Source organism: Melopsittacus undulatus, chromosome 13, assembly GCF_012275295.1.
Source record: "Melopsittacus undulatus isolate bMelUnd1 chromosome 13, bMelUnd1.mat.Z, whole genome shotgun sequence".
In the NCBI taxonomy this organism is placed as follows: domain Eukaryota; kingdom Metazoa; phylum Chordata; class Aves; order Psittaciformes; family Psittaculidae; genus Melopsittacus; species Melopsittacus undulatus.
The window spans coordinates 2,148,115-2,161,234 of NC_047539.1; the positions used below are offsets into that span (position 1 = coordinate 2,148,115).

Below are 13,120 nucleotides of genomic sequence, written 5' to 3' on the forward strand. Positions count from 1 at the left end.
TTGGTTGTGGGGCTAAACATTAGGGTAGTATAAGGCCTGATGTGACCTTTTTTACTTGTCTAAAATGGGGTTTGTGGTACTTACCCGTCTCACAGGTAGGCAGGGTGGGTTAATCGGTGAGTACTTAGAACTATGCCTTTGATAATGCAGACATATCCGGCATAATCATCAGGACCTATATGTGAATAGCAAGGAGCATTTGGCTGTAAAAATTGAATGCTTTTCTTGGAAGATTGAAAGCTTTATATAACTCTTAATATTTTTATTCTGCAAATGAAAATTTACAGTCTGTTACTATCATTAGTTCTTGAACCACCCATAAGTTGAAGTCCCTCTGGCTCTGCTTGGAGGTTTTTTCTGTTGCTGACTGCAGGGATTTCCAGTATCAGAACAATAATAGAGTAAATGAGCACACATTGAACCTATAGCTCCACATCCACACCTCCTAAAACCAGTCAATAATAATACGATACTCTCTGAATTTCTCTTGTCATTTCGTTGGGGTTGAAGTATTTATTTGGCTGTAGTTTTCCTGTTCGTAATGTGCAGTGGTTCTGTTTCAGATTTAATACCTATGCTGAAATGGAGCACATAAATTTAGAGCTATGAAAAAGCCTGTTCTGTGTGCATTGCATTCAGACGTGTGTTTTTAGCTCTTTAGGAATATTTTAGGATCGCACATTTTTTCATTGAAAGTTCTTTTTTAACTCTAAAACCCCAAAAAGGACTTCTCTTATTTCCCCTCGTTTGTTACATTCACAACACGACTCAAACCCAAGTGTAAACCTAGAGGTTTGATAAACATGCAGCCCGAGATGCTTTGAATATTTTCCCGTTAGTTTTCACTATTTCCCAGAGTGAAACTCCTTTTACTAGAAGAATTCTTATGGGAAAGCAGAGTTGAAAGGACTGACATCATCAGCCCTTCCTGAAAAACAGATTGGTTTCCTTTAAGTAACACTCACTTAAGAAACCACCTATTTAGAGAGGGGCGGACAAAAATAGTTTCAAAGAAAATTAACTGTATAAGAACGTAAAGCACTGGAGGGCAGCTCCCTCCCGAAGCTGAACTCGAGAGCTGGCGCTGTAAACACCAAAACACTTGGTTAAAACGTCTCTGTGAAGCTTTATTTCCCCCCTGGGTTTACTGGAGCCTCTCTCGGCAGAAAATAGGTTTTATAGATGTATAGAAATAATAACGCAAGCTGCAGAATAGGTGAATTATTAATTTTTAATGTCGGGTGTGTTTAACGTATTGCTCTTCCACAGCATCACGTCTTATTTAAACCTATTTCCCCATCATCCATCCCTAGTCCGGCTTCTTCCGAGTGTATAAATTTGACCAAACTCCCTGTTTTCCACCCCAGCGCCCTCAGCCCTGAGCGGTGGTGAACGGCAGTGGCCTGCAGGGGGCGCCCTCCCCACGCCTCTGAGGGGAGCAGGGAAGGGGCCGCGGCTGGGGCTGGGGCTGAGGCTGCTGCCAAGGCGCCTTTAGCAAGCGGTTATTCCAGCTGGGAGAACCCTTCCCTCACACCCACGGCTCCTCACGGACTCGCGAGGATGCTCCTGGTTGTTTTATCGCCATGTAAAACACTTGGCAGAGAGGGGTAAGGAGAACGGACCTTCCTTTTGGTTAATGGGGGGAGAATTTACCTCACGGTCTGAGGTAACCCCCTGTGCAGCCGGACGCCTAAATTCTCTTGATCTCACACTCTCATTTGAAGTTTCTCTTCACGATTTTATGCCAGTTAAGGGGGAAATAAATAATAAGTTACCTGGAGCGAGTTACATGGTTACACGTGAGAGGTACAAACAGCTCAAAAGCACCAGTTTGGGAACTGGGCAGAGTTTACCGCTTGGAAATGAGCTGTGGGTTTAGCTGAGCCCCCCCTTGCCCCCTCAACACACACACTTTTTTTTCCTTTCTTTTTTTTTCTTTTTTTTTTTCTTTTTTTTTTCTTTTTTTCCTTTTTTTCCTTTTTTTCTTCTTAATGGCTGGAGAATCAGTGGAGTGAAAGAAGTGGGTGGTATATTTTGGATAGTTTCTGAAGTGGAAGGAAAGGATCCATTCCCTTCAGATAAGTAGGGAAGTAGACTGATAAATTCTGTCACAAGGGAAGTTCATGTCTGTACATAAAGTGTTTTAGAAGTGGAGCTTTTGTAAACAGCGTAGATCTGAGACTGGGGCAAGCGTCTGTTTGCCTTTATATTTGGAAAAGGAGTCCCCAAGAATTCCAGATAAATTGAATATTGGAGGAGGCTGATATCAGAGGGGAATTCTTCAGATATGAAGTGTAAAAATCTATGACCGAGTGATTTAGCACAGCAAATGCCATGGCAGCAGTCAAAGCAAACTGGTTCAGAATGACTCTGGGTAGGCAGGCGGAGGGGAAGTAATAGGTAGTGCACAGGAGACTGCGATGTCAGAGATGGATCACGAGGTGAAAGCAGGGTGGAAGGTGGAGAGGAGTTGGATTACCACAGATGTGAGTGTCCCACTGAAGTTTTCCTGTCAAGATGGATGATTTCAGTCCTGGTAACATCAAACTGAAGAGAATTTTATGTAGGGTCAAGTGTTGATGTGCCAGAGGCGTGTATGGAGGGAGCCTAAGGAGAAGTGGTAACTGGATTTTTAAGTGTTTCTCTGAAAATAGGTTAATAAAATGACATTTTGGGATTCTGTTGTTTCAGTTGTTCCATCCATTACTTCCTCTCAACTTAAAATAAGAGGATGTTTTTCCATCTCCAAATCTCACCAGGAATGTAAAAGCCGAGCCAGTGTATTCTCATCCATCGTGAGAAAGTAGATATCCTGTAAATTATGCATCAGTTTTGATAGGGTCATGGAGTTGGCAATTAGAAATTGATAAATAGTGATAATAGTGATGCACAAGCAGAAATGTGCTCAATTGCTTTACAGCTTCTCAGTATGCTTTGTGTGTCTGTGCAGAGGACTAAGTACACACGTATAGAGCTGAACGGTGTTTTCAGGAGAAATAAATGTATGTGATAAAGGCAGTCACTAAGACTGAGCTTTGAAATAAACCAGCAGGTTTATCCACTGAAGGAGTGATGCAGGAAAGGTTTCCTGACAGTGCTCGTTTCCAGAGCACAAGAGTGGAAAGGCTGGGATTATGTCAGGAGAAGAGAGGTCTAGTGGAGGGGAGACAGCGTGGTCCACAGATTTGTTGGTGGGTCAAGAAATGTAAGTGGCCTAAGGGAGATGTGATCAGTGAAATGACAAGAAGTAGCTTTGCTCACCTGATACAAGCCTGTAATACGTTTGGTCAGAAGGTGAGAAAGTAGAATCTAGAGTTTTTCAAGAGACGGTATCAGCTGAAGGAGGAGGTTTAAGTATTGAGGGTGTTGTATGACAAGTAAGGTTTGGCATGAAGGAAGGTGAAAGCATGTGAAGCTCTATGTCAGTAATCAGCAAGGGAAAGGAATGGGACAGAAATTGGTGGGAACAATCCTTTTATCTGATGAACCTTCTGAGTTTAAGCCCAAACACCTCCTGCTTCCCCTGTCAGTGTTCCCCTGTGTCTGGGGCACAGCCATTGCTAAAAGGGAATCCAGGGCTGATCCCTGGTTCTTGAATCAGATTGCCTGTGTAGACGATTGGTGATTGATTATGCAGTAAATGGGTGCTGCTCTTGTTTGTTTGTTTCAGTTTATTATTCTTAAGTCAGGCGTTTAAATCAACTGCATTTTTGGTAGTCTGAAAAAATGTAAACACTCTATGGAAAGAAACGTAAGCATAAAGATTGGAAATAGATATACTTGTATCTTTTAAAAGGTTTATCTTTACCCTTAAATATGCTGATTTGGCTTATTCTTTTTGCTTAGTCTTTGTGGGCTGTTAAAATCAGTTGGTTTTTCCCATCTCAAGGAAATGCATCTTTGACACTTCTCATGACCTGAGTCACGATGCTGTCACAGAGCCAGAAAACATCCTTAACGGTCATGGGTAAAAGAGCAGGGCTGCTGAGGGTGTGTGGTGGGTGGAAGAGGGAGAGAGATTGCTGTGCTTTACTTCAGTTCCCATTCTATGGGTGTTTCAGACAAGCCATTTATTATAATTACCCATGGATATTGTTATCAGGTTCTCATATGCAGTGGTTCTTGAGGCACTTTGTTTTTCACATAGTTTGGGATAAATACTGTGTATTCAACCCAGATTGAATTCAGATGCTAGAATCCTTGTGTTAATTTTTGCAGCTAGAGCAAAGGAAAATAAGGCATAGGTAAAAAGGTGGGGGCGAAGCCACAAATATATTAAGATGTAGTTTATTGTCAATACTACATTCTAATAAGCTAAGACCTTTGGGTAAAGGGCTGCTATTAAACTTCCCCTATCTCCTCACCCAACACAGCTGTAGAGGTGTCCTTTAGAAATTCCCAAACCAGTCATTTTGCAGTTTCTGACCAGTTTTTCTGATTGTGTTGGACCGAAAAAATTAAGTTTCTAAAGATAATTTTCTTCTGTGTTGCTGGAAGAGAAGTGTGTTCACAATGCTGAAGCATCTCAGAGCCATCCCTGAAAGAAAGCTTTGGATTCAGGACTGTGTTGATATGAATTATGATTGATGGGCATGACAAGGAGCAGTAGTAGTGAATATTTGTTTTCTCAAGCGTTTCATCATTCACCAGCAGACAGTGTTAGTAAAATTCCCATGTGCAAGAAATTGGAGTAACAGAGCCTCTGCACATTGCCTAGAAACTGCCTGTACGATAACCTCATTAGTGGCCTGTTAAGTCTGAGAGCACATAGTTCTTTCCTTGAAGAGTCTGCAAACTCAAGTCCAGTTCTTTGGTAGCTACAGCCACAGCATTTGGTCCAGAACTTGCTTATGGCCATGTGTTGGGGAGGCTGGGCAGTAAACCTTCTCATCTGTTTGCAAAATATTCCATAGTTATACCTATAGTATTTGCAAGAAACTAATCTTGCAGTCCTTTAATTTGTGAAGAGTTGAAAGTACAAGAACATGTCCAAATAGGATAGCAATGCCTGCACCCCCCTGCCTGCGGCTGGCATGTGCTGGAGATGGCCTGAGAGCAGAAAGGCCAGTTTGGCTGATTTTGCTGGTACCCACCATCTGGAGCAGACCAGCTGAAGTGTTACTGCTGTTGCCTGCTTTATGGCTGTGCAAAGCCTGGAGCCAACAGCTGGCAAACACGGCTTGTTGTTGTTGTTACTTCGAATTTTGCCCATAAATGGACTTGAGCTTTGCATCTACAATATTTTTAGTTAAATAAGTCCTGAAAGATGATTATTATGCCAGACTTGTATGTGTGTGTTTGTGTGTGAAGGGGGGGGTTGTTTTCCAAGGAAATGCTTCAAGGCACTTTGTTGTGCAGCTCTTTGAGGAACTTTATCATAGCAAACTGGTAAATATGAGGAGGGGAAACAGTAAGGAAAGAAGCAGACATTTGTATCAGATTTTCAAAGACATGTATTTTACACGAGGCAGTTAACACAATGGATGTCCTCACAGCTGCTGCTGAGAGGTGTGATGGGGCCCAGGACACTGCTGCTGTTCTGGCAGATGTGGCTTCCTCTCCTTTTTGATTCGTCTGGATTGTCAATGTAGTTTCTTTTCCATGCAGAAATAGAAGAAATACACTCAGAGGTAGGTGAAATGTCCAGCTGTACATCACTAAGTATGTAAGTAAATGACAAGCTCAAATCCCAGTTAGAGCTTGAGGTTTGAACTGTTATCTTGTCATCCACCTTAGGCCAGGCAGAGGTAATGGGCAGTTCCTTCTATCTTCTGACCTTTGCCAAGGACAAGAGGAGATTTTCAGGTTATCAGTGGGATGCTTTACAACCAGGGACAAAGTTTTTGAAACCGAAGATAGTAGAAGTAAGAAAAACTTCAGAAGGAGGAAAGGAATATTAGGAAGTGTTGTTCAGATTTTGAGTGGATGATGCTGACAAGCAGTTGGAAGAGCTGGAGTTCAAGAAGCTCAGGTCAGAGGGCAGAGGACTCTGTCTCAGCAGTGACTGAGACACTTGGACTGGCGCTTGCATGTCTCAGCAAAGTATTCTGACTGAGGAGCTTGCCTGTCACTGTCACATGCCTTGCCTGGATACAAGTAGAGAGAAAGTTCTGCTTTCTTAGGACAGTCATGAGATATAGTGCAGCTGTTTTTCAAAAGTTCAATATTGAGCGGTTTTAAACATGAAAACAACTGGCTGCATTATTTTCCCCCATCCATTTCAATGGGATCAAGTTAGTGCTAGGTTTTGGACTTGTACCATTTTAGCTGAGATAAAAATTTGGTCTAAGTAGCTAGATCATGTGTATATACATGCTGTAGCTAATACATAATATTCTTCCTTCAGCGGGTCTAATTGTATTGGAAATATTGCTGGTTAGGGTGTGAAGTGAATCTAAATTTGATAGGATACATTAAAGGAAATTGCAATGTAACTTTAATTTGGAAGTGATCATTAACTAAAATAATTAGTTTCCTGACTTTTTCTAGGAAAGTGTGTAACATTTCACAAGAAAAGATAAAACATGTTTTGACTGATAAAACATAAAAGAAAAAGCCTACTTTTGGCAGTAATTAGCGCTTGTGGTGTTGAGTGTGTTTCTTAGGACACTATTGAGTTTGTCTGTCAAGCTCTTCCAAATAACTTCTGTGAGCCAGCATTGCTTCCGCAGGGTTCTCTGCTCAGGTCACAAGGCAGCATTTCTCACCAGGGCGCTGCTGTTTCCTCTTCCGACTGTAGTAGATTACAGATTATACTGGAACATGTCTGAGAAAAGGTCAGAAACGAGGGTGAAAGTCTTGGAACTGAAGCTGGGAAGCTTTCCATTCTCATCCGGGAAACTTTTTGTATTGAATAAAAGCAAAGCAAAATAAACCATCACATTCACGACACTTCTGTTTTTCCTGCTATTTTTTGTCTGCCAGTTAGAAAGGATTTTATTTCCCTTGCATTATACGATTAGTGAATGTTTAGCTGAGGAATCTTCAGTATTACACTAAACAGAAATAATGGCCAAACACAGTTCCTTTTCGTGTAACTCAGCCTCTACATGACTGCATAGCCTGGAGTTACTGCGTGTTTATTTACCAAATTATAGATGTTTATGTGTAGTGTTAATATCAGTAGACTACATGGTGTGCTTTGAAATGCAGTCTGTTAAAGACTGTAGGATATAAAAGCTAATCAAGTGGGTTTTTATTTTTAATGATGCTGCATTACTAAGCTTTTCATATTGGAGTAATGGAAGAAAAATGGGAAAAAAACCAACATAGAATCACTTTATTATGAGGCTAAGAGGTGCTTGATACCACTTTAGTTTTTCATGTAAAGTGTATCAAGAAACTAAAATGCTTATGATCATTACTTGCCTACCAGAAGACTTGTCTGGGCCAAGTCCTGTTTGCTTTGCTCGCTAATAGGGTTGAATTTCTCTATGCAAAAGAGGATCCCACAACTCTTGAACAGCAAGACGTGCCACGCACAACTGAAACTGCCAGGGAAATTTACTGGCTAAAGTGATTTAATTTCCATTTGGTGGTAAGTTGGTGTTTGCATCCCGTAGGTGTTAGGGTATAGGTTTGGTTTTAAGCTTGGTTGTGGGTTACTGTGTTCCATCTGATGGAGTGGTACCAATAGATTAGAGCTACGTTTAAAACAGGAGAGAAGAGGTTTGGTCACATTAACGTGGTGCTGTGCATGGAGTAAAGAGAAGGGCAAAGAAAGTAGAGCAATCTGTGCGGCTGCATCCTCATAATTCCTCCAGGATCCAGTAAAGTCTCTGTGCAACACTGGCTGCATGGCGCTGTGTTCACAGATGAGCTCCTTGGGGCTGGCAGGAATGTATCTGCTGTACTGCGTTTTGATGTAGAATTATGTCATTAGTAGTTGCAAAGATCAGGATGTTTTTTCTTCTCTCTCCTCAAAGATGATCTCTGACAGTAGTGCCCTGAAGTACTCTGTTCAAATGCTGACCAATTTGAAATCTGGCCTGAATTCATCAAGGCTCTTAGTTGATCAGAAGAGGACAAGTTTACTGTATTAATTGCTTTCAGTTGATTGAATGCTTTTTAGACAGTGTTGCAAGCTTGTGAGTCTGGCTTATTTTCCCCTTGGTGTAGCTTTCCCTTCATATCCAAAATTATACTTCAGAAACTTAGAAGGGCATGTTTTGATCAAATGTTTAAACCTCACATGTAAGCCTTAAGAGTATTTTATGTTTAACAATGATTATAAATAAAATAATTGTAAATAAACGCTGTAGCTGTCCGTAAGTCAGAGTCGTGATGCTGCAGATACATGGACAATGAAGAGGGACTCTGGCATAGCTTGGAGCAGGAGGTGGTGTAGCTGGTCACCAGCCATGGGCTGTGGTTAGGAGGATGGAGGTGAGGCTGAAGCAGTGGGGCCACAAGCCTGGCCCGACTGTACCTGGGAGCTGCTCCTGATGTCTTTTCCACAGATGTCCAGCTTTGTCAAAAAACAGTAAATCTTGTGAAGTTTATTTTCCTTGTAGCATCTGTGTTTTATAATGGTGCTTTTAATTTGTTTTTTCTTTGTCTGCTGGGATTTCTTTTGTCCGGCGCTTTCAGGCCTCCCTTTTTTTCTTGGTGGAAGTGAGTCTGTTAATGATGGCTGGCTTGGGAATACACCCCGGCCAGGCAGGCCCGGCAGCCGCTCCCTCCATCTGACAACAAAGCCCATTGTTGTTTTCTTTCTTCACTTTTATCCTCAACTTAATCCATTTTTCCTTGGACTGTATGTGGAATAAAAGGTCTGGAGAAGCATGGCTCGGATTTTGGGTGGGTGATATGATGGCGGTTTCATTGTAAACTTTAATCAAACAGGTAAAAAGGCAGAACTAACTGATCACATTTTCTGTGTTTCAGTATGCAACGTTTATTCCAATATAATGCTGCACTTGTAAATAAACTTCTGCTGTCAGACCACCAGAACCATGACATCCTCAGCTTTTTCCAAGTCCCTTAGTAAAATTAATTAGGGATTTGCCAACAGCTTCAGTTGAGACATAGGACATTTTTTCTTTCATTTTTCTCCAGTGGGACTCTAAAAGGATTATGTGAAGGAGGTTTTTGACTTGGCTTTAGTTGTGATCAAGAATTCGGATCCTGAGTCTGTATTGAGTGAAGATAATGGAAGCACTCCCTTTTGCAAACGTCCTGAGCTGTGGCCCAAGCTGGATAGGCAGTGCAGGCAAATGGGATTTTCACTGATGCACACAGGGAAAACAAAACTCAGCCTGGTTGGGCTTTAATGTATCCTTTGCACAGCTCTTGAACTGTCACCTGGAAATCTCTTTCATGGCAGCCCATGGAAAGACAAATACTAGACCAAAAGGACTTGCCTTGCCCTGGGTCCTGAGGGCTGTTAAACTCATGCTCTGGGCAATTACCAGACTGACTCATCGTTCGGAATGCTCTGCTGGAAGTGTTCAGGCTGGTTCTTGTGAGGGCATGTTTGCCATAAAATTGTGGTGGTGACATTTAATTTTCTCTTAGTTGTAATAGAAAGTATTCCTTGAATAGTCAATCAAATGTGATCTGTGTGTCAGTGTGCAACCAAGTTAGTATTTAAAGTTAAATTATCACTAAGTGAAGCTGCTCTATTGAAGCTGTCATTTCAGGGCTTTATTCTTTATTAATATACGTATTTCCTTGCAAGAATGAATATGTGCCATCCACATGTAGCAAGGTAACTTGGGTACAGGATTCTGCTGTATGAGAAATGTTTGATATTTCTAGTGCACTTATAAAATCTGACTTATTTGTTGCTTAAGCTTTGACAGTGAATCAACAACTGCTTGAGCTGTAGGAATAATGTTGATGCTTGACTGCATTCTTTGTACTCTTTTGGCCTGTTACAGCAGTCCTGGGCACACGCAACTCCCATTTACTTGCAGGAAGAGTTCCCTGCCTCAAAGGGCTGGAAGAATGGAGGGTGACTGTTGAATTTCTGGATGGGTACAACAGGACACCAGAAACTTAAGGGGGGTTAAAATGACTTATTAAACATAATGTGTAGCATTATTTTGTCCCAGTGAAATGGGACAGAATGTAGCATACAGCTTTTGCTGAATGCTTAGGAATGGAACAGCCCTGGTCATGGAGGGCATTTACTGGAACAACAAGTACAAGCACGTACTTCTCTGATAGGTCTGAGGCAACATACAATGAAGTTGTAACAGTATAGATCATTTCCATCATCAAAATGGCTAAAAATAATGCAGTGTAAATGGCAGCAGAATTTGTATTTCTTCTATTAAGCAAGATTCTCACTTTACTCAGTCACACTGTCTTAATGTTACTGTAGTCAGATTTTCAAGAAAAGCTTTACTGTCAGAAATAATTTGTCTCCTTTTTTGTAGCATTTAAACTTTTAGTTTTATACTAGTTCACTTTTAATTATATTTATTTGCAGTTAAGCAGCTAAATGTTGCTGCAGAAAATATAGATTGCTTATATATTATGTATTTGCAGCTTTTCCCTTTGTCATTGCTGAATTTTTGAATTGTGGTTGTGCTGTCAGGTGCTGTGCATGCATGATGAGCTCTGGTTTAGTTAGTTTTTTATTGATGCTTGTTTACATCGGGTTAAGTATGCATTTAAGAAGGAAAGTCTTGACCTCTGGATGTCTGTTTTTTCTAAAGAATCTCATATTTTGGTCCCATTCAGTGTACTTTTTATACATCTTCATTTCTTTCTGAATAGGTTAGTAATTTTTTTGTATGTACTCTATGTTTTCTTATGTGTGAGCCTAAACATTTGTAGAGTGTTGTTGCTACAACTAACAAAAACCTCCTAAGCCATGATGACTTAATCCTGCAGTTTTCTGAATATCCTTAACTGCCTTGGGATTCTTCAGCTTGTATGAAAATAAAACAGCTCATCCTTCTGTAGGAAGGAGATCTGTAAATGTCTCATTTCCCTGCATGCAAATATTCTATTGAATCAACTAAAGGTTTTGCATATGGAGAACCACATGATGTTAAGGGCAGAGGGCACTGAGTAATTAAATGTGCTTTGAGAAAGGGAGAGAGGGGACTGTTAGAACACAGTCATTTGGTTCAATAGTTCATGGTTAATAATTATATTCCTAACAAGTAAAGGAAAACAAATTACAGCCATTTGGAACCCCCTCTGTAGGTACTATCCCTGTCTGCTGCATAGCCTCATGGAGAATACAGGAGAGTGAAACACTCTCAGAAAGGCCTTGATTGCATGCAACAGTAACTAATTAGACAGTAATGCAGAAAACTATTCCTGGTCCTTTCACAAGAACTGAGAAAGCATTATGAAACTAATCTTAAAAAAATTAATTGCATCTCAGTTTAAATTTAAATCTGAGCTGGGTTGTTGGTTTCCCCCCTCCCCTCCTTCCCCTCTTTCCTGTTTCTTTTTATTCAAAGTTGGTGCAGGAAAATTGCTATTAATGAAATCTGCTCTCAGACTTCAATAGGCTTGTTCTTCATTAAAGCCTTGCTATTTCTCTTAAAATGTATTGACCGATGTTCAGGCCAGATACTTAGCACAAAATACACTTTGTAATTTCATCATTTTTGTTATTGTGTTTTCTGAGATGCAGGGGTCTTTGGACTTTGTAGAAAAAACAAATAAACCCCCTAAGCTTACAGTTATATAGTATTAAAAGAAGGGTAAAGGAAGCATTGAGTGTCTTTAGGATGATGAGACATTCATTAAGATTTTTCTGCCTTCCTTTTCCTATTTTCAATCCATCTTAAGTACCATTAAAGCCTTTCAGGCAGCTTCCTGTGAGAAACCCTTTTCTGTGCTGTTTTTCTTCCTTGAAAAAAGGTGGCTGCTCTTCAGTCAGATTGTATGGATTTGGCCTGGGATTTGTATAATATCTATGTAGAATGCGGCGGTTGTTTAGGAACCTAATTCCCAATATGGCTCCCTTTTGATTAAGAACAAAGCCAGCGTTTCACAGCATTATAGAAACACAGAAAAACAAGTTAATGATCTAAACCTTTTAATTCATAGTTGCTTGTCTATTTAAAGTACTTTTGATTCTGTTATAAACAGACTGGCCCCTTTTTTGTTTAACTTCTTTCTTTGGTTTCTTCACATTTCTTTCTTTTACTGTCCATGAAATTTGTAGCTAGTTTCCTTTTCTAACTGAAGAATGAAAGGTTGTGACTACAGAATGATACAGAAAGTAAGAAAGCGTATCTAAACTGGGCGTATATCCAGCACAGACCTCTTTGAAACAAGCTAAATTTAGGGTGGTTGGGATTTTTTTTTGTTATGTTTTGCCCTTCCTTTTTAAAGTACCTATGACTTGTTTTCTTCTTCTTTATTGAATGAAGTTGGTTACTTTCTTGATACTTTCTTGGTTTTACATGTCATTTTGCATGACTTTATTTTATGTAGTTACTTGTTATTTTCCTCTGGGCTTAGTTCAGCAGATTACTATTCTGTGTGCTTTTATCCGCAGAGACAACAAAAGCAACCTTTTCAGGACTTTCAATTACCAACACTGTATGTGGTACTTTAGGAAAATAATTCACTTCCAGATACTCTTTTTTCTGAAGAGAGAATTGGAATCCAGGGCTTGTTCTTCAAATTGAACTTGAAAACTTTCTGGTGAACAAAAGTGTCAGGCAAGCAGCAGCAGCACAAATAATTTCCCTTCCATGGAAGGGGACCTTATGCCCACATATAGAAAAATAACTGTTTGCTGCTTCCATTCTGATTTATTTTTTACTTCAAATGGAGATAGCTGTTAAATACGTTTTTGCTTATAACAGGATCTCATTATTTTTGCCTTTTTTTTCCTGCTTTTTAACTTTAATTTCTTTTGGCAATGGCTTCTTTTAGGCAGTTGTAGAAATGATAAATGAAGAAAAAGTTCCAATAACGTGTTTTGTTACATCTTCATTCCATTAAGGTAAATTGAACAGCCAAGACACTTACAATAACTTCACAAACAATAATCCTGGAAACCCTCGACTCCTGCCTCTTCCAAGTTTGACTGTGGTGTTGCCTCTTGCTCAAATCAAACAGCCAATGACATTAGGGACCATCACCAAACGCACAGGGTAAGTGTATCTGCAGAAACCTTTCTGAGTTGTTATTTATAATT

At 40.1% G+C, this 13,120-nt stretch overlaps 1 protein-coding gene across 4 annotated transcripts in view; it reads left to right on the forward strand.

Moving 5' to 3' along the window:
• Positions 1-13,120, forward strand: part of BCAS3 (BCAS3 microtubule associated cell migration factor) — a 355,971-nt gene that overhangs the window by 118,602 nt on the left and 224,249 nt on the right. For all 4 annotated transcript variants that reach the window (XM_034068741.1, XM_034068742.1, XM_034068743.1 and 1 more), the window contains exon 16: positions 12,926-13,076. In XM_034068741.1, coding sequence (XP_033924632.1) covers positions 12,926-13,076 — 151 coding nt within the window. The remainder of the gene's footprint in view (positions 1-12,925; positions 13,077-13,120) is intronic.